The sequence below is a fragment of the Ornithodoros turicata genome, chromosome 1 (genome assembly GCF_037126465.1).
Source record: "Ornithodoros turicata isolate Travis chromosome 1, ASM3712646v1, whole genome shotgun sequence".
Classification (NCBI taxonomy): Eukaryota; Metazoa; Arthropoda; class Arachnida; order Ixodida; family Argasidae; genus Ornithodoros; species Ornithodoros turicata.
In genome coordinates, this window is record NC_088201.1 from 24,539,606 (window position 1) to 24,560,857 (window position 21,252).

Consider the following 21,252-nt stretch of genomic DNA (forward strand, 5'->3'; position numbering starts at 1 on the left):
AAGAGTCGTCCCTCTTGAATAGAATACGCAAAGCATTCTAGGAATTGTTTCTCGGAAGAGGTCTCGCGCGCGCGTTGCTTCTTCTTTACATAGCTATGGCTTGAGTACACCTGAGAGCCATTTGACGTCACGTTTAAAACGCCATATCAATCACAGCTACAGACAGCACTTCCTCGTTGTGCAGATGACAAGTATACGGGACCAATGCCCATCCATGAAATATGTTCAGGATCCACAGGTAAAATGTTTCAACGTTGCCGCGGCATGTTTGAATGTTCGGATTCCAGCCTATCTTCCGGATAGTAATCCAACCTTCGACCGCGGCAGTTCTTTAGCAGATTTGTGCGTCGCTGGTTTTCCCCAGTGAAACTTGTGGTAGCCTACGTCAGTGAAATTTCTTTTGAAGTAGCGCCCGCAGTACTACGTCGTTTGTGACAGCAGCAGAACTCATTTTTTACCCGTGATGCCTTTGGTGCACCCTTTCTTGTGTGACAGACCGCCTTGTTGCTGGATCGTTTAATAAGCCGACAAAGAACCCAATAGACCCCCCGGAGCAGCTACGCCTCCTACGTCTGCAGGAGGAGGAACACGACGGTTCTAGCTTTTATCGTCGCGGCGTACTTGGCTCAACAATGTCCCGAGGGTAACCACAGCAAACAATGGGCAGTGGCGGTTTCTTGACGGTCGCACCCGGTTTCGTAGAAACCCCACGGGTCTTCCGCCGAACCTAGGCCCTCTAGTCCGGAAGAAAATACAAAGGACCCCTTCGTGTCTTTTCGCACAAAAAAGCGCAATGACCATTATCCTCAACCCTTTCTGTCTGAAATAAATAACCGCGAATTTTTGTATGTACAAGCTATTACTGCATCACAGTTACTGCGGCGTGTTGTGAATTGCCTTTTTGTTAGCTTCATGTGACCACTTCAGGTGGCTCCACATCTGCGTGTTACTGCGGGCGTTATTCATTTAATCCACACGTTCTCCTATGCTCACGAATGATGGATCGATGCAGCAGTTGACCGCTGTCATAGAGTTGTTCTGATACAAAGTACTGCCGCTTTGGTGGTCGCCACATTATCATATCTATCTGCTAAAAGTGTACGATTTAGGTAACTCATCCGGTGAAAGATTCTAATCGACGTACTGTACACCGTAACATCAATGATGGTTGCTTGGTTTGGTGTGGTGTGGTGTGGCGAAAGAAAAAAATAAAATGGAGCGTGGTGCGCTTATGAAGAGGGCTGACTACACCAGTTCTACATCAACTGATGATTCACCAGTCCAGGATAAATACACTTTACTAAAATCCCTATTTTGGTGGTCGTTGCCAATTTCAAGTAAAAACTTTTTTTTTTCGTGTGAAGTCTTCGGCTATTTGATAAATGATGTATGCTTTCATGAACCAGATTTTTACCTACATCCTATAGCGTTTAAAAAATACGGACTCTTTTGGTACACATTTTTGCAAAGATAAATGTCCGTTTTCCTGTGCATGAACGCACTTCGCCGTGTACTTTTTCTAAAAAAAGCAAATTGCGAGTGTGAGCCTTTATTTGACTGACATCCGTGAAGGCACTTATTCGGTGGGAGTGTGACAACATTTTCGGATAAACACGAGGTCGTACTAATACCTGATCATCGCAACGTTTTACACACATTATAACACCAGGATAATTTGTGTGTAGCGTACTCTGTGCTGGGCTGGCCGACGTACCCCGCGCTGTGTAGTTCTTAACATATCATTGCTTGTTACTTCGCATATCCTGAATTCTTTTGGCATCCAAACGCTTCTGTGGTGATCAGGCTCAGATAATGGAACGTGAAAAAAGCCATGCGCTACTATGTAACTACCGTCGGAAAAACCAGTCTCTCGCTGTTAGGAGACAACTTACATTTCAGTTGCCGTCCGAGTCTCCAGGCTCCAATCCTGGAAAATGTGTATAGTTGAGAATTTATAACAGATTTGTCCTAATCAGGATTCATGTGCAGACCGCATTCATTCCGCAGTGTATTCTGAATAAATTCGTAGTGATAAGCACAAGTCTTATCACTACTTTCGCTTATAAACTGCAGTGACGACTCTGACGTATATTGCACGGGAGTGTACGGGAAATGGGAAGTAGGGTTGAGCTCAGCTCTTGCTGTGCACTACACTGCTACACTAATGATATTCACTGCGATGTTGATGTCAATCCTCACTGGAGTTTTTGACAAAATCTCAACGACATATGTCCATTATCCAAGAGAGATACAGCACTTGATTTTATTTTTGTAGTTTTGTTTTGCTGGCATGTATCTGGGATGAGTGTTTCAAGCACCGCTTATCCTACATGCCACTGAATGGAATTTCGATTTGTAGGATCCAGTACACGCGCATGAATACAGCTTTTGCGTGATATGACAGCACTGTGGGGGAAATGGAAGACAACGATGACAGATCATACGTTGCAGATAGCAAGCCGCCGTAGCGCAAGCTAACCTTTCCATCCTATTTTTTTTTTATATAATAAACATATCCCCCCCCCCCCCCCCACTTCGATAGGCGAGATAGGTATGAAATTACATTACATGAGATGATCACGCATGATGATGTAGCACGGTTCATACCAGTGCATCACGGTGATGTAATTGAAATAATTGTAAATATTGAGTTGAGCCACGGTTAAGCTGTTTATTTTTATTTCTTTTTTTTTTTTTTTTTCAGCAATGTTCTCTAATTTCATCTTAGGTCACCAGAGCGGCACACTAAAGTACAGGAGAACCGTCTTCCCATAGTATTACGCTCCGAGAGATCAACGAACTGTGATAGATGTTTATCGTCGTTGAAAGATAAAGGCTGCGTTAAAGGGGGAGGGAACAGGAAAGAATCCAGAGGCGGCGGACATATATATCGTGCAACATGTTGAGCGATGTTGTCGCTCGCATAGATCTATTGTTATTACTCGGTTATTATCAGGAATGACCCGTGTAACATGGACCAGGCTCATTGCAGGTGGAAACTCACGTTTTGACACGACGCGTGTTCCCATGAACGAGATTGGCAGGCAAGCCGTAGCCACAAGCACGTTCCCCTGCTTGTCCCCTCCTCCTCCTTTCCCATAAATTGCTTCCAGGGTGCTCCGAGAGCTACCCAGAGCGTTTCATTTGTGTATGGTGAACGCTTCAGTCAGAGACATCAGACGTAGTTATGCTGCTATTCGGCAGCCACGCAGTATTCTCAGTCGCTATGGCATAATATGCCGTCTGGAAGGCATTTCTACTATATGCTAGTTGTTTACCCTATCATACGCGTATAAGAGCAATAAAGTCGTGTCTTTACCGGATAATACGTGTGGAGATAGTGAGAAACGCCTTCATGCTCTCACGCAGTGCAGGTGACCTTTTGTGTAGCACGTCTAAGATGACAAAGCCTTACATGCATGTTTATTTCACTCGTTTCAGGTTTGTGGTGCCCATCACTTTAACGCTCCTTGTTAGTTTCGCCATGGTAAGTCTCGCCTCAATGTTACATTTTTATGTTCACGTTTTCTTGCTTGGGGACGAGTTATGAATCTGGGATGCGAGGGATAGCTGTGGATTTTGCCACATAGGGACGCTTCGTTGTGTGAACTACTAGTATGAACTTGACTCATTTCACTTCATTCGCATTTCAATTGAATCAGTCAATCACTATAATGCAAATCAATCACAAGTAATTAATGGAGTAGGGTACCGCAGCTTCAGTGGTGAAACACTCCGTGTCGTTTCGTCGTTACGAGAATTACGTATGATGATGATGTTATGTTGTTCACTATGGTCCTATGCGTGAAGAGCAAAGCATTAGTTAGAAAAAGTAGTCGGCAATGTCGAGTACACACGGGAAGGTTCATATCACTTACAAATATTGCATCGAAGAACAATAATTAACGACAGGTATATCCTCGTCATAATAAAGTGCTGTAACCTTATATTGTGCCGGTTTTCACACTCATATATTCGTTGACATATGATAAAGTACAGCACGCCACATTAATGACAAAAAGAGAATTATTGAACATGAAACAGCCAACGAGATAGGGGGCACACAGCCGGCACGAGCTGTGAAAGAAGCACCTCGATCGTTCCCATTAGCTCTCAATGACCACATGACCTCACCCAAGGCATTTGGCCCGGGATACCGTCAGAGCAACGTGCCGTGCTGTTATACGAGTCACCGCTATTGGCGCATCCTATTTTCCAGCTACTACAACATCGTTTGCTGTAGCCCTTGCTGGATTGCAGCTCCGACTGACCGTCTAACTTGCGGCGCGAACTGTTACGGCCCTTTCAACTTCAAAAGGTCGTGCACATACCGACCAATATTGATCCTGAGTGTGAATAGTTGCTGTGTAGCGCGGGAACTGCTCGTAGACATGTACGCTTTTGGTTACTGCGTGACGAGGCGCGGACTCAAGGAGAACATAGCGACGCCAGCAGACGGCTCTGGATATGAGCATAAGGTTGTCGCGTGATACGTTACGTCATAATTCATTGGAGCGCGCATGTTAAGCTGCGTCGAAAGTCTCGGGTGACGACGGCCTCCCTCAGCAGGAAGCACATCCCCAGCGTCCTCCCTTGACCCTGAGATCGTATTCGCCCGGGGTCGCACACACACCTGCCGCAAAAGACAATTACTTTTCCTCGTAAGCTATTGTGGACATCCGATATTGTTATGGTAGTCGTGTTGTCTTCACCGCAGAGGGCCTTTCAAGGACGCCGCAGTCGACCTTGCTCCAAGGATGCCTCAGCAGACATGCATGCTTTGAGCGAGCCCCTCCGAATGCCCGCGCGCTTCGGCAATATTGTTCTTGCTCGGAAGCCCCAATTGTAGACGCTGTTGTTTTCGTACATTGGTTTCCGATGTACCAACACGAGTGCGGCGGTGCATACCACGCAGCAAGCTCTCCAGTACAAATGGTCAGGACCTGTCTCATACCGTTGTGAACCCCATGTATCCAACAGCTCATTGCGAAGATCATAAATGCCATTTCTATTTCAAGCCAAACAACCGAATCGTAGCAGGCGAACCAGTCGTGCCAGAACCTAACGATACATACTCTGATCCTAAGAAGTTCAGTGACACCACGAGAACAGTCCATATTGTACGTCGTGTGCTCGGTAATATCAAGATGAACAGGACATCTGTCAGCTATGTACCAGTGAAAGAGTTATGCTAGCAGTGTCTATTTGTTCCTTTGTTCACATTTCACTGTCTCAAGGCCAGCCAGAGTTGTCGGGGGCAATGACCTGTCCTCCCTTTTTCATTTTTAATTGTTTTCTCCAGCAATGAAATGCAAACAAAAATGTGGTCTTTTAGATTCTGCAGTTTGTTCTAATTTCGTGCCACCTGTGACAGTGCGCAGAGGTGCCTATTTGTAGTATAGGGCTCGAGAATATACGTATGATTTCTCAATGCCACAAAAACCTTGTACTGTACAACTTGCGTTTGGAGCGGTATACTTACTTGCAGAACAGACAGAATTGACGTCTAGAAGCATAAAAAGAAGGGGGATCGTGAGAGAGAACTTGTGGAGAACAGTTAAACATTCTGGTCTTGCATTGTTTTCGAGCAATATACACTAATTGCTGATTTGGGCCACGCATTGAGTGACAAATGTAATCAGCACTTAGCCCAAATGAGCAGGGGATTGCAATCTGAGATCGAAGTTCCCTCTCGAGTTTTCGACCAAGTATTCACTTCGACCACGAGATATCCATTGTATTTTAACGGGATCGTGATAATGCGGAAACTGGCGAATTGTGTAAAATAGTATGACCCTCTCAAATTGTCGGCCAGTACGCCGAGAGCGCGAGGTCTCTTTATCCTGGGCTAGCCACAGGGTGTGTGTGTGAGGGGGGGGGGGGGGGTCACAGCCAGCCCCCAGCACCGGACCTAATTCCCATCAGAGCTGCAGAATGGCCCGAAGGGAAAAGTCAACGCGACTCCCGACAGTGGCCGGAGGGAGGAGAGGAGGGGTTGTACAACGAAACACGTTTATCACGTACTGGGTCTGACGCTACCACTGTGTTTTTGTCTGTTTTAAGAACAAGGTTGTCATGAACCCTGTGAAACGGTGCCTTATTGAACTCAAAAATGACGAAGCAGTATATATTACAAAGCTCTCCTCATATACTGCTGTCTTAGAAGTGCTAAAATGCTTAATGTGAATGGCCCGCGGTGCAACACAGCAGGAATTTCTGTGGAACGCCGTCACTCCTAAATCTAATGTACTTTGTTTGGTATACCTCACGTCAGGAAACAGCGTAAGCGAGTCTTTCGTAAAGTGGCGAATCGCCTTACACTGCTGTTATAAAGAAGAAAGCGCGATGATACTTTGATTTTAGCAGCAAAGTACATAGTGGGTAATGTACAGCTCACGTCAACCTTAATAATAACACTGAGAAAGATATGGTCTCGTTCCCGAGCGCGATTACAGCAACCCTTGGGGACATGAGGAAATCTTAATTGAACGAAATTATTCTGTTAGTCTAACGCAAGGATTTTGTTCACGTAACATTCCTCCAGTGCCATCAGGGTGGCTGTTATCGCGCTCGGAAATGAGACCGATTTTTTTCCAGTGTTATTATTAAGGTTGACGGGAGCTGTACATGGAGGGCGCACAGGCTGACGGCATTTTGTGAAAGATACCCTCTAACAGTGAAATTCTATGTGGGCGCAAGGCAGTCTCCGACTGCTCATGGTACCCATATTGTAAGCGACGACGAACACAGTGCCGTTGGCTGTATATGATCAATGTTGCTGACTTGAAGCACGGGTCTTTGACAAAACGTAATGATAAAAGGAATAGCAGCCAGGGACAAGGACAAGGAAGCGCACGAACGAACGGCTGACTCTCAACTAACCGAAGTTTACTTGCTGCACAGGCTTAAATACAAAACAAGTTGTTATGCAAAAACTACTTCTACTCTTTGACACAACTGCTCTTCTCTCCTAGATAATCATGATGAAACCAATGATGGAACAAATAATCCGATGGTTTCCGATGACCCTGTATTTCGTTCGGTTTTACGACACCAACTCCGCGTAGTTGGGTATATATTGTACACTGAGCTGCTGCCCTGGTCATTCTCCACAGTCTCTGTGCTGTATACTCTCGTGCTTCGGCACCTGGAACCTGGAAATTCTTCCACGAGCCCAACGGTTGTTTGTTTGTAAGGGGAAAAAAAGAGGAGAAAGTGAACTCGTCTCCCGACTTGTTCTCCTACTCCTAACGTAAATCCCCCCTCCACTCCCCAAACATACTTCTCACGTGCTCTACTCGCAACGGTTGTTTTCGCTGTGTGACGAGATATTTTTTTGCAAATTATCTCTCTTTGAGACCGCTATGAGAAAATACTGAGTCGAAATCGGCGACCGGACAGAATTGTGGATTTGCATAGGTTAAAGCGAAAAACATCATTTTTGAAATCGATATGAACAAATAAAGACGCGAAAAGTAGCATTCAGTTGGGTGTACTCTAAACAAGAACAGGACATAACGTGTGAAACTCAGGCGAACGATGGACTACAAAAATGAATATCAATAAAAATAAAAAGTCAACTACCAGTACAAGCGCTACGCGTGTGTGCCGTCTATCAATTTGAGCGCTTCGTATTCAGTACCAGCACAAAGCACTACATCTTGTGCAGCGTCGCAAACGACTCCATGCAAGAGACTGACGCTAAATTCCGTACGATTTCACAATAGGGTGAAGATCCACCGCCATAACTGCGCCTCATTTGTTGCTTCATAAGCGTCCCCTAGCGTGCATTGCAGGGACTGTTCAGTGTTAACTTCGAATGATCGAGCTTGGTTCAAATGACGTATGTTGCGCCATATAGGCATGCGGGGCAGCTGGGCAGACCTATTTCCAGTCTCAGAGAGACTGTGCAGAACATTACGAACGAAATCTTGGTTTGGTTTGGTTTGGTTTGGTTTGGTTTTAAGAAAAAATAAAATTGACATTTTGGCTTCACTAGTGTGAGGCCCGCAACTCCACATCACTTGCACCAGTTACTGTGGTGGAAAACTCCTATAATGAGGATGCCAATGAAGGTGCGGAGGATGATGGCGATGATGATGCTGATGATGATTAGTGGTTGTGGTGATTCCAAAAGGGATACACACACACTGAGATGTCACAGAACGCGCAAACACGCAACACGCAAACAGTCGAACGAAATCTTTTGATTATGGTCGGATGTTTGATAACTACACAACGTCTTCACACATCAGCAGAGCGCGCAACAGACATTTGATCCCACGCGCGCAAACCATCCTTTCCATTTTCCATGCTATTTACGTCACAGGTCGCGAAAGGTGTGAACAAAGTAGACGGCGCGCTGGGACATCACATCTCAACAACGATGATATGGGTGAAAGGGTTGCGGATGGTCACGTTGTGCAAGCGTACTGTTTGGGAAGCTGTGCTTTGTGATTAGATTATATATTGTGCTTTTGACAGACGAGATTTCGCGATGCCTGCCATGGTACTTATGTGCTTCAATAGTTTTCTCTTCTTTTTCTTTCTTTTCGTTGCGAACTGCAGGCCACTTCACTGTTTTCCTCAAGATAGCACGGTAGAAAGCAGAAACACTAAACAATGTGGGAGCATGCTACTTTTACATCTTTTAAATTGTCTGTCTTAACATTTCTCATTTTATACGTTCTTATTTTTAAATGGTTTGTTTTCCCTTGGCCCCCGTTAATATATATATTAGTCACACGTACGAAGGCAGCTACATGGGACGGTCAGCTATATACTACTGGAACCAAATTATTTGATTTCGTTTCATATTCTTGTGCTAACATTGCTCCTTTTCTACTCCGTAGGTGCAGTGCCAACGTTTCAATTTTGAGAAGAGCCCTACTATCCTTGGGACAGACGACCAACCAAGCCACTCCGTCCAAATTGAGTTGACGCTATTCAACCGATGCAGCAGGGGGTTGGTGTTGATGGATGGAAAGAAGGTCACTGCTGCACCTTCAAATTCGCGGTTTAGTAAGTACACGTTACTCTACGTCACAATGTAAGACTGCAGCAGTTTTCGTCCAGAGCTTATGCATATATAATGTCTGTGATACGGCACTATTGCTAGGGCCAAATCGCACCAAGAAAAACTACGTTTTAGCTCGGTTTGAAAGAGGGAGTTAGCACGAACTGTACTTTAGCGTCTGGCCATGCGGAATGGTTCAGTTTGTGCTTTTGGCCACCCTCAAAACCACTCTCTGTATGATTCATAAATGGTGAAGCAAAACACTCAACTTGTCATGTCACGTGAATGCCCACACTGAACTGCATATGAACACTGTTTTGACTGCTGTCCTCGAAGCGAAAACTGCTGCACCCACGTTTTTAAAGATAGATAAACAGGGTTTAGGTAAACAAGCCACAGGAAGAAACGAAAATATGTGCTACATACTGTGCGGCACTCGACCCACGTCTAATACCGGGATTTCCGCTACATTTGGACTTCTTCAAAAGCAGGAAAATCTGGCGAGCATGACGCATCTCCGGAAGGCCCTAAGATGCATCCTTCCTGTGTGTCATCCATCACTTTCCAATGACGTGAATGAGAGGCGTCGCAGTTCAACTTGAGGGGTGCTTTCTTCGTTTAATATCTTATGACTACTAGCGATGAAAGTGGATCGACGTAAAACGATGGCGGTAACTGAGGCGCTGCATCGAAACGTTAAACCACGTACGGCCATTATTTGGCGCCAGGTTGTCTATATACAATTGAACTGGGTTATTTTCTGTATACAATACGCGCGTTGAAAACGAAAAGGAAAGAAGTCAGTCTTGTCCCAGTTTAAAAATCACACGGTGGTGCTACGTCTTCGCGCGGTACCGCACTTTTCGCGTTTTCCCCCGAGTCGCCAACAAATCGCGAATATGACCGTTCATACAGCACGTAGCAGGTTCGACGTTGTACTGAAGATGAGCAGCTGTTTTCGATCCATAGGATGCCAACAGCTTCAGCGCTTCAATACATCTTGATTCGAGCACTCAAAGCTCCGTTTGCTAGCTTGAGGTTTGCGCTCTCCAGTCGGGTTAGTGCGGCGACTAGATCCTCTGCGATCCCCATGTTTCTGGAGCCTGAGAAACCTGGTACCTAAGTTTTCAAAAACGGAGTCGCAGCGGAAACGCGCCTAACAGTGTCCTACCGCAGAATTAGGATACTCGACTGTGAATCAGTTTTTTTTTAAATAAGCCATGGAAGCTGGAAGACATAACCGGGGCAGAGAGAAGGGGCGAGTCAACCGATGTAGACTGACACGGTGTGTTGGGTGCAGAACCACACAGCGAGATTGTGAAAAGGGAATCTGGACTTCGTTGGATGTCTACGACGTGAAAGTTGTGGCGATAGAGGGTTTTGGTGTGCTGGTTTACACGTGTTGCTTGTGTTCGCGGAGCGGGTCGGGCAGGTATGTGGGTTAGAGGAGGCCCACAATACAGGACACGGATGGAGCCATGTTATCGAAGTGTCTTAGGCTCTAGATGGACAGGGCATGCAGGTTACGAAGTCTCCGCATCGATCCGACCGGACGGCATGAAGCTAGCCACAAAAGAACGTTCCGAGTATCAGAATCTCGACGCACTGGAGACTTCCACACTATAGTTCCGGAAGCAGGCTACACGGTAGGCCCTCCTTCGCAGCCTGCGTGCACCATGGCCGAAGGGTACAGCGGACACTGGGACAGGGACAGCGTGAGGTGTAGGGTAGATAGATGCAGCACTCATAAGTGCTCGTGGCGTTTTTAGCTTGAGTGCTTTGGGCGTTTACGTCTGACCGTGGTCACGTCAAAATGAGTGCAATCTTTGATTTCCTTGTTATCTGCTTATGTGAGGTTGAGTGCCCGCGAAGATACAGTATTTTTTGCACCGCCTGATGGAATCCGTGAAGGCGTTGCATCAGGCTAAAACTGTCTCGCATTGAGGCCACCGCGGGACTTAACCTACATCATTACCATACGACGCACATCGCTATCCAATCGTGCAGTGCGCGATCAAGCGATGTTCGGAACAGATCCGCGAATGCGCGTCCTCCCCCGCACGCACGAACGAAAGTGACAACAGCTTTTAGTGCAATCATTTGCCATCGGTACCGAAGCATTCCAATCGGTTGCACGTAAATCTCCCAGCCAGTGGAACAGGAAGGAAATTAAGTTTGCCGGTGAAGCGATGACATTATGATTACATGCTCTGATTGTGTATCATAGACAGGATATCATTTCGTTGGTTGGAGCCCCTGAGTTAGAAAAAGAATATATGCAACGCATTGCGATACTACGAGTTGGTTGAACAGGGCGCTTTTCCGGAAACAGTGTTTACAAGAACCACTGCAGTAACATTCCAGAGTGAGGGTTGAGCTGATATAGTAATCTCTAAAGCAGCAATTGATAAGGACAATACACTAGACGGGGGAGTCAATGTCCTCACCTGAGGACTTTAGTACTATTCACAATGAACCTTTTCCGAGTAAGCATATGCGCAGCCACGGCTGCCATGTTTTGGGGGTAGGTCATCGGTGTCAAGGTTGCGCAAACGTTCGAGGCCCACACTTGACGACGCTTTGGACTCGTAATCAGTGACGTCCACAGTACTGTTCTATGCACTGTTGCAGTGCGCTTAGCTAGATGAGCGCTAGTTTCTCCCTTTCGCTTCCTTCCGGACTTTTAGTATCAGATCAAGTTCGGGAGGTACGCAAACGGTGTGCATCCTTATCAGAATCAGGTCAAGGACAACCGTAGCACATGCTGTACTGCAGGAACGCTTGATACACTCGAAGAATTTGACACACTTCTTGCGGCTTTGCTAACAACATTGAAGCTTTGCTGCTTTTCCGTATACCTGACGGAAATGGAAACGTGCCCTTCTAACTCGGTGTGGGAAAAGCTGCACTTTCACTGGCTCATTTCCGTCCCCTTCATCGGTGCGATTTTCACTCTCGTACCTCCTATTTTGTGGAAGGTAAACGTCTTTCTCGCACGCGCAGTTCTATTCGTATTAGTAAAAACGTTATTTACAATTAGGGCTACTCGCTAGATTATCGCTGGTGGCTGATAGGGTTTGTCCCGCAACGAGAAATACCACCGCATTGATAGTCGCACACAAAACGTAACATTTTCGCTGTTTTGGAAATGTCTGATCTTGTGTGAACCATCCGATAAATCTCCATATGCGGCATCATGGACTTAAATTTGGACATGGTAAACAAAATGCCGTGTGTGCAGCAACAACAACAATAAATGACGACGATGAGATGGGGCATTTCATCGCGGTGGTGCGGTACCGCGTGTGTGCAATAAATGCACGATAAATATTTGTTAACATTAGCAATATAATCTACATGGCGAATATAATAAAGTACAGCGAATATAATTTAGTACAGCAAATATTCGATATAACCTTAATATTAGCGACACGTATCATTGGGTTATTAGTAGTTCACATAATACACTACATATCGATATTGAATGGGTTCCGACAGCATTTTCCAGGATAATTTTTATATATGCGAAGCAATATATTCGTGGGAGAGAGAAGCATTTTTTGACAACCTTATATGATGTCAGAGAGGCGACATATTTGCTTTGAGCATATCTCCTATATAGAGATTCAGCTTAGATGTTTTTCCAATTTTGATTATGAAGCAAACTTTATTGGACGCAGTGCATGTCCCTTCTTCAAATATACCTGGTTGGCTTTCCTGAATGGCTGTGAAGCAATTAATGACCGCGCTTAGGTCGTCGCCACGAGTCTATTAAGACGTATAGAATCATGTTTGTTTTGTCCTCGAGAAAGGGCGGCACTCTTCCTGGCTTTTGTTAAGAAGCGTGAGGGCGTATACAAATCGCAGCAGATATCCGGTCGGTCTTTACGACTTTCGAATTGGTTTCCTTATTCTGAAATTCCAGTACCGCTCTATCGAAAGATCAGAAAGCGTAAGCCACGTCCGTCGGTGCAAGCCAAACGTTTCGCTGACTCCTTTCTATTTGTTTAGTGCTTCTCCTTGCGTTCACACGTATTCCAACTTTTGACCCCGCGCTTTGTGAAATTATCAGACGGGAGATAGTATCGTAAGCGCGACAAATTTCCCGAGACGCGGTGCCAAAGGGCAGGTAGCTTTCTTCCTACGTCAGAGGCCGGTTTGATCTGTGGAAGTCCATTTGCGCAAAAGGAATTATTCCACGGGCACAGAAAGTGGCTTTTATTTGGCGCGTTATAGAGTTTGACGAGGAAGGTTGTGAAAACAGAAAGGAAATGTGCAAGGAACAACTCACGTGCAAACTCACTCCCCCCATGGTGGACCGATTTAAATTATTTATATTAATCGCGATATAAATCGCCATTTTCCGTGACGATTTAAATCAGCATCCAGGTAGTCGTTTTAATAATTAAAAAAAAAGAACAGGGAAGGGTTCAGTCGTTTCCGAGCCGTAGTGGTTTACATGAAAAAGTCGCGATCTCCGATTCCTTTGCTCGGCTCTGGCTCCTCCACGGTGCTGAGCCTCCCCTCTGGATGCACTCCATTGTCTTTGTAGGTCACCTTCACACTGCACAAGTCGAAGTTGCCCCGCTGGTAGAGGGTAAGGGCTCGCTGTGCGCGCCGGCAGTCGAATTTTTTTCCACGGCCAATCTTCTTCGGCGCTCCCGTAGCTCTCTCGCTTGCTCGGTGCTGGACTTTGGGGGCTCTTTGGGTTCCTCTCGAGCAGCCCTTTCTTCTGATTGTCGTTTCCTTCGATTCTGATCATATTTTAGTTTCATATATGACGACATTCTGGCAATATTTTGATATTTCAACTTTGCAAGTTTATAAAATTTTGGATATTGTTGTTGAAGCCGATATCGCTTAAGGTCCAAGCGCTTTCCAACGACACTTCGATCGGAGTCCTAGCTTCACGCGCTTGCGAGATAGACTGCCGCAAGGTACGCGTACCCCTATAGACCAGTTTGCGCGACTGAAGTCACACTTTTGCGGTGGCGCTGCAGTCAGCAGATTGTCTGCTTGGTGTGGGCAAAACAGCAATCAATTTGAGTGATTGGAGTGATCGTTTTCATGCAAAGCCGTGTATCCTTTGGGCACACAACCCGATGGGGAAAGGGTGGCGAAATCACTTTTCATCAGTTTCTGCGCGACGCAGAACGAAGAAATCGTTTTATTGTGAATCGTTTTTGTGTGTTCGAATCGTTTTGATCAGTTAAACGCAAAGATTCCCCGACATCGCCTTTGTGAGATTCCCTCACGATACATGTGTACAAATAAACGACACTAACACGAATCGGTGCGCGGTAGCAAATCAGCGCTGTTTTCATCCCGATCAAACAGCTCGCCTAAGGTGAAGTAATTCTGTGCTTCCAGTGACTTGTACGCTTGCACAGTATCAGCAGTGAACTGGCTTGGCGAAAATATTTGTAAACTACAATGAGATTGTGATCGGCGGTATGTTTTTTTGGCTGGGCTGTCCACTTATCGATGTGCAGCGCAAAGGGATCGTCGTGTTGTATACCGTTCATAAACAACTTCGTCTTGTAGCAACACGTGTCTGATTCCTTCAGAGCACTAAATTATTCGGGTATTGTGGAAGGAGACAATCGAGAGCAGTGTAGCAGTGTAACACGGCCGATGTCGCACTTGCGGAAGGCATTCGTACGCTGCGTTCAGTGTGTTTCGCCCATACCAACCCCGCGCACGCGCAGATGGCGCCGCTTGTTTGTAAACAGTAAAGTGGTCTATATTTCCGTCTCTCTCGCAGGCGCCCGCCACACCCACAGAATGCGTCAGCCACCGCAATGACCTTGTTAGCTAGAATCTTCCACGTGTAAGCTGTCTGGATTTGGCCACTTGGTCGCTGTAGGTTTATTACTAACAGAGTTATCGCGTCATGAAATTCAGCATAATTTCGTTGCATCGTAAATTTTGACCTGGCTACCAAACCGAACTTATAGACGTTTTCACGTCAAAAAATTTACGAGGAAATATTTCGGCAACGCTGACTAGCTATTACGTTATGGCCGTGGATCTCTGCGCATGAGTGCAGGGGAACACAAAAGAGGCCACGTTACAGTAAGGAGGCATCTCGTCAAACACGCGGTCGTTGTTTGGGTATACATGGCTTCGTCGGCTCCTTTTGTTTCCGATGTCGAGACCATGTGGGGATGCACGTGGTTCAAATCACACCACCCTTGTTTTCTCCTTATTTGAAGCACAACCATTGAAGGCACGACCTCCACAAACGGGAAATGGAGTAAGCAAACGGGATATGTGCAGTCCCTTGACATACTGCATATAGCATAGCGTATAAATGAACGTTACAAAAGTCAAGTGTAGGTAAATACGATTAGTGGGTACAATGTCAACTACGTAATCGCTCTTGTTTGCAATCGTTGAAATAAACAGTGTTTTCTTCGTGCACAGCATAACAAAGGACCAGCCCCCGTTTCGTAGTGATTAGCATGATCCCTTTCCATGCCGACACTGGGAGGTGACGCGGGTTCGAATCCCCGCACCGGCTGGTACTGTCTGAGGTTTTCGGTTTTTCATGCAAAATTTCCAGACGAATGTCGGCACAGTTCCCCCTGAAGTCGGCCCAGGACGCATACTAACCTCCACTCCTTCCTGCTGTCCTCTCCCCATCTGCCCACGTCTGTACGCCGCTCATAGCCACAGTTCCTTCGCGGCACTAAGACGGAATTTTAAAAAAAAACACATCGGAAAGAAGACTGTCGTGGCCTCCTCAATTCCTATTCCATTTTGCAACTTGGATTGTGACCGACGTAAACTGGCTGGCTGGAATCCATCAGATTTCCACAGTACGTACTTCGGCGCACTAGCGCAGCTCGGTCGATTTTATCACAGTAACTCACAAAAGGACCTTGCCTCGTTTTGAAGTTCAATAACCATTGACAACACCATAGGAAGGGAGAGATGTGTCGAAGACATTGCACAATCTTCTTCTGCAGTGCCTTCTTATCTGGATCGCTCGATATTGGCTAGAAATGTCCAGCGCCTTGCCAAGTCTCTGACGTACGTCCTTCCTCTATAGCTTTGTGTCAGCGTTTCTTGTGCTATACGGGAGCTCATTTGTTCTGGTTTGTCACGAGCAATTCACATTCGCTTTGGCGCCGTAACAGTGACTTTTACGCATATCTTCAGCGCCATGTCAACTACATTAGCGGCCTCTCTTCCATCTATCTTTGTGCCTGCCCACGTGGTACCTGGTCGAAAATCGATTGATAATTCCGATTTAGGCCGGATAAACAAGACTCATATTTTATAAAAATATGATTCTGATCGATATGAGCATGATTTTTTTTACAAATCGGTTTACCCCCGTTTTGTTGCCGCCATCAACATCCGCGACACGGTATGAGCGAAATTAATTGAGAATGTGGGAGTAGCTTTATGTGCAGTGCTACTTCCTACTACGATCAGGTACTTTCATATAAGAGGCAATCTCACCGACCACAACATGCAAAAAGAATGGCAAACAGTAAGAAGATACGTGAGCAACGCTTTAGAAACCGGCAGGTAGACGTTATCAGATAATTAATGCGCCGTAGACCTCCCGGCGGCATCGGAATCTACATCGAAAATATGAACTACATGAAGACGTGACAAATTGGTCTCGTATAGTCGTGACCAGAAATGTATACTTTCAATGTCACCTAAGGTCAGTGGTTTTGGCATTAAACGAAATTCCATTCTACACACACAGAAAATGCAGGTTCACAGGCTCGACAAGAGAGAAAAAATAATAAGAGGAAAGAAAGAAAGAGATGAGTGACGCACACCAAGCGCGTAGATAATCAGAAGCCAAATAAATAAACGAGGCAAATTACTTATATTGACCACACCGGTGCTATGTCCTATATCTGCTGTCCTTCTGTACCAATACCTCGCTGGGAATTTCGGTATTGCTGTGGTTTCAGACGCTGCAAGGAAATTCCCACAATTCCCGCAATACGATTTTGAAGCGCAGTACATAAGAATTATGACCGAGCGTGGCAACGAAACTGAGGGTACGATAGCATGCTCCCGTGTTTGCTTTATTTATTTCTTGTTTTTTTTATAGAAAATGTGGCTTCCGTCTGCCTCTATTTAAAAAAGGAAGACAGATGTTAAAATCAAGCCAATTGAACATATGTGACTTAGTTTTGCGCAACACCGGCTTTCCAATCTGCGGAGCAGCTCGACAGAATTCGCCGAGTGTCTTCGACAGATTGTCGCCATGAAAGCATTGCCCTTCCCGAAGCCATGCGCGTACAAGCAAGTGCCGCCAGCCGGCACTTCGTTCCTACTATCAGATATCAAGCCCACCACGCCGCTGACGATTTACGGTTCTTGCTATCTCGATGAGTCGGGCCGTAACGGAGGTATTCGGCCCCAACCCCCCATGGACGCATGAAACGCAGTGTAAACTCGGGAAATTTCACGATTGTCCATTAGGCTTTTATACATGTCGCCCCGGCGACAAAAACGCACCAGCCTGTGTTGATTTCGTGCTTTGGAGGCTTGTGTGCGCCTTTTGACGCGGAGACTGAAGCCGCTAAAAGTGACCACATGTTGGATTGCTTACGTGTACGACTGCATACGACACGCATACACTTGCAGGTATTGCAGTACAGAAACTGCATCTCATTTCTTTCGAAGTTCGTTATTTTTGGTTTGTAGTTCTTGAATGGTTTTTTTTCTTTGTAAATTAAGAAGAGATGCAAGTTATGCCTCTTTTTTTCTTTTTCCTTTGCTTCTCATTGTAAAGAAATTACGTATAGGTGTGTATTTTTTTGGTCATTTTGGCAATGCAGCATAGTTTATTAATGGCCGAAAGAGCCCTAAACGTAATTGTTCCAAGAGCCAAACAGGATTAATATTGTACCGAAGCAAAATGTTGAGGTTTGCAAAGTACAAACACATGTTTAACTTTGCGCAAGCACTCATAATCACCGTTCGGTTGGAGCTATTACTGTTCTGGCAATAGTGCATCTTTCTCTGCTTTTGCGCTCATGCTGCTGATGCACAAATAAGCCGTTAAACGTGCCCAGCCATGCCTCACGTGCACTTTGTAACGCGCTTTCACGTAACTTCGACCTAGTTTCACTCATCTTCGTGAGATGTTGTAAACTGGAAGCAAACAGAGTTATTCGGCCTGATCGACTCTCTCTAAAACCCTGTCAGCGTCGTCAGCATCATCCTCATCACCATCCTCTCATTTTTCCCCAATAGCAATGGGGTAGCATTCTGCTCAATGAGCGGAAGTCATCATCGTCATCATGTATTTCGATCTCTCTCTCTCGACTGCAAACGCTATCAATGGCGACACGACGTTGTACTAAGACGAAGACGTATACTGCGAATTACCCTATAGTGCACGGCTCCCGACCTCGGAGGGCAACGCTAGTGTATGTAAAAAAAAAAGAAGAAAAAAAGAAAAAAGAAGAAAAAAAGAACTCTTCCGTGTATTGTGCTTTGCATGCGCTGCTCAATTTGCCGCTATACGGTATATATTTTATAAACGTGCTTATTCAGTAATTCTGAGAGAGGAAGTATACTATTTATCTTGAGATGCTCAATTTCGACGAAACTATATCGCTGTGGATATGTGGAGATGAGCTATAGTCACTGTACCACTTATGTATTTAAATAATGGTACCGTAATGTTACACGTAAAGTTTGTCTGCGCAGTGTGGTCGACACGTTGCACGTCCCGCAGGGTAGGACTGCGGATAATTTGGACCACCCCGGGTTCTTTTCACGTGCGCAGGAAATCTCCGACGCACAATGCTGGAAGCAATGTTTGCCTCCCCCACATTGCTACCGGCCTCGGCCAGGATCCAACCCGCGATCTTGAATTCAGCAAGCCAGCACGTTACCGACTGAGCTACCGAGGACGGTCTTGTGTATTTGTAGGTTAGCAGATGTCCAGCGAATTTCTCTTTCGTTTATGATAGCTCAGCTAATCATGCGCTACATTTTTTTCCCCTCGTGTACTTATTCAGCTATACGGAAGTCGCTGACAGACAAGACAAGCGACTGACATGGGCTTACGGATACATAACTGGACTTTCACCTTTAACCGTGTCATATGATCATGGCAATGCTGATGCGGTGTGTGTATCGCTTCAAATGTAACGAACACCGTGCTTTCATTTTGGTACGACTTGGCTCGTGTTCTAACAGCTAACAACCCACGAATGCAGAGTAGCTGCTAGCGCTTCCTAATTTTTGCGACCAACCTCTCTACATAAGCTTTTTTACATATTCCCCCACCACCACCCCACATCGTTAAACTGTTGACACTGTTTAGGGTGTAATTCAGGAGTGCTCTAACTGCCTCCTCTTAGGTGTATATCAACACTCTCAGACAAGAGTACACCCTTCCAAAAGGGTGTTCTAGGGTCCTAATAGTGTGGCCAGTTGATGAGCTCTTCCCCAACCTGTAAAGTAATTGATTACAAGTAACACAAATACTGTAATTACGTTCTCAGTCATTAAGTACTACCGCAGGATTGCTTTCGTTATTGTGTAATTGTAACTAACTTAATTACCTTTGCAATGCAACAGCCTTACGTTGACCAAACGAACACACACTGCACCTAAACAGTGTACTTGCCCTTCAGTAACCACACCAGCATAATCGAGGTGTCATTTTGAGACACTTTAGATCTCTATTAAACGTCGCAATAGACATCAACATAATTATGTTTATTAGCCAGCTTCTAGATAATTTGCAATAAAGCTCTAAATACTGCACACCTCTGGGCAGGTATATCAGGTTATATCATATTACATGGCAAAATATATGCTGCCTGTACTGTAAACGGGTGAATACATATAACGAAAAGTTTTACACACACATATCTTTCACAAAACCATACAAAGAATGTGTGGTGTTCTTAAACCCTTTCTACACCAACGTCCAAACAGATTGGTGTACAGAAGGATAGTGATAAAGAAAAAAAAAATGGGGGCGGAAGTCGCAGAATGACTTCCGTTACTCTTGCAACCATTTAACAACAGGGTGTAATAGGGGTGTATAGAAGGGGATACGTCCTAGTTACGCCATAATTGAACCCATATTTTTTTTTTAAATTTAAACGTTTAAAATTTAACAGCGCAGTGCTCTGTGCCTGGAACACACAAGTGGAAGTAAAATATGGACATAAACAACGTGCAATGCCACTGGATTTTTTTTTCTTTTTTGGCAAGCTCTTTCTCTCTATCCTTTAGGCTGGTTCTTCTTTTTTTTTAAAAGCTAACATCGTTTACAAAACACACACTGGGCGCGAATAAACCTGGCTACATAGTTCTGGTAGTCGTCTTGCGCGTCATGTTATTTTTGTGTTGCCCTTAATTAGTTGATTGAGATCTTAAAGCCACAGCGTCTTTTGGAATTTGCACCACGAGTTCGGAAACCGCTGATTCTGTTTGCTGTCCAGCACCCCTTTTTCCCGCATCCAAAGAAATCCCGCGAGGGAAAAAAAAAGCGACGTAAGAACGCGTGCGCGATAACAGAGTCGCATTCGCGCTATGAATGAACGAAGTCGGTTCCCGTGGATGTAGAATGAAGGAGTTGACCTCGTTCGTTCACAGCATGCACGCTTGATGGCTGTACAATATCCCGGCGCGCAGGTGGGTACTCAACCTTTCCACCACAAATTTCGTAGGCTTTCTTTGGGGCCTGAAGACAAGAAACATGGACGAGGTACTTGATAACAGGTAACTGAATCTGATGTTTCTAAACGCGCTGTGCAACTTCCAATTTACATTTCCATTTACATCATCATCACTTTCTCATCCCTTCCACAAGCGCAATGGGGCAGTGTACTGCCATAACGGCGGAGAATGACCCACCACATCATCATCCCATTTATGTGTGTGTGTGCGTGCGTGTGTGTGTGTTACATTCGAGCTCGAAAGGCTACAAATTACAAATTTTTCACGCGTATATACAAATATGCACAGTATCTAGACGATGCACTGACGCGCATTTTGGAAAGGCGGCTCCAACGATGTGATACACCACCATGCGCTATCACACCTATTCGTTATCGAAGGACTTACACATGTTACGGGCTATCTGTACCTTTGCTCTTAAAAAATACACTTCAGATAAGAGATTTCAAATACACTCTTGTTAAATGTGCCTCTGGGCCTCCTGGTGAAAAGTAGTGCATCAAAAGAAAGTACCCAACTTTAATCCCAACTTCCTAAGCGAAGCAGCATAT

The 21,252-nt window shown here is 45.3% G+C and overlaps 1 protein-coding gene across 1 annotated transcript in view; it reads left to right on the forward strand.

Annotated features, from left to right (window-relative positions):
- The window catches only part of LOC135377679 (fibroblast growth factor 17-like), a 47,256-nt gene that overhangs the window by 19,373 nt on the left and 6,631 nt on the right, over window positions 1–21,252 (forward strand). Inside the window, exons 2-3 of the mRNA XM_064610271.1 lie at window positions 3,442–3,487; window positions 8,853–9,021. Of these exons, the coding sequence (XP_064466341.1) occupies window positions 3,442–3,487; window positions 8,853–9,021 (215 nt within the window). The remainder of the gene's footprint in view (window positions 1–3,441; window positions 3,488–8,852; window positions 9,022–21,252) is intronic.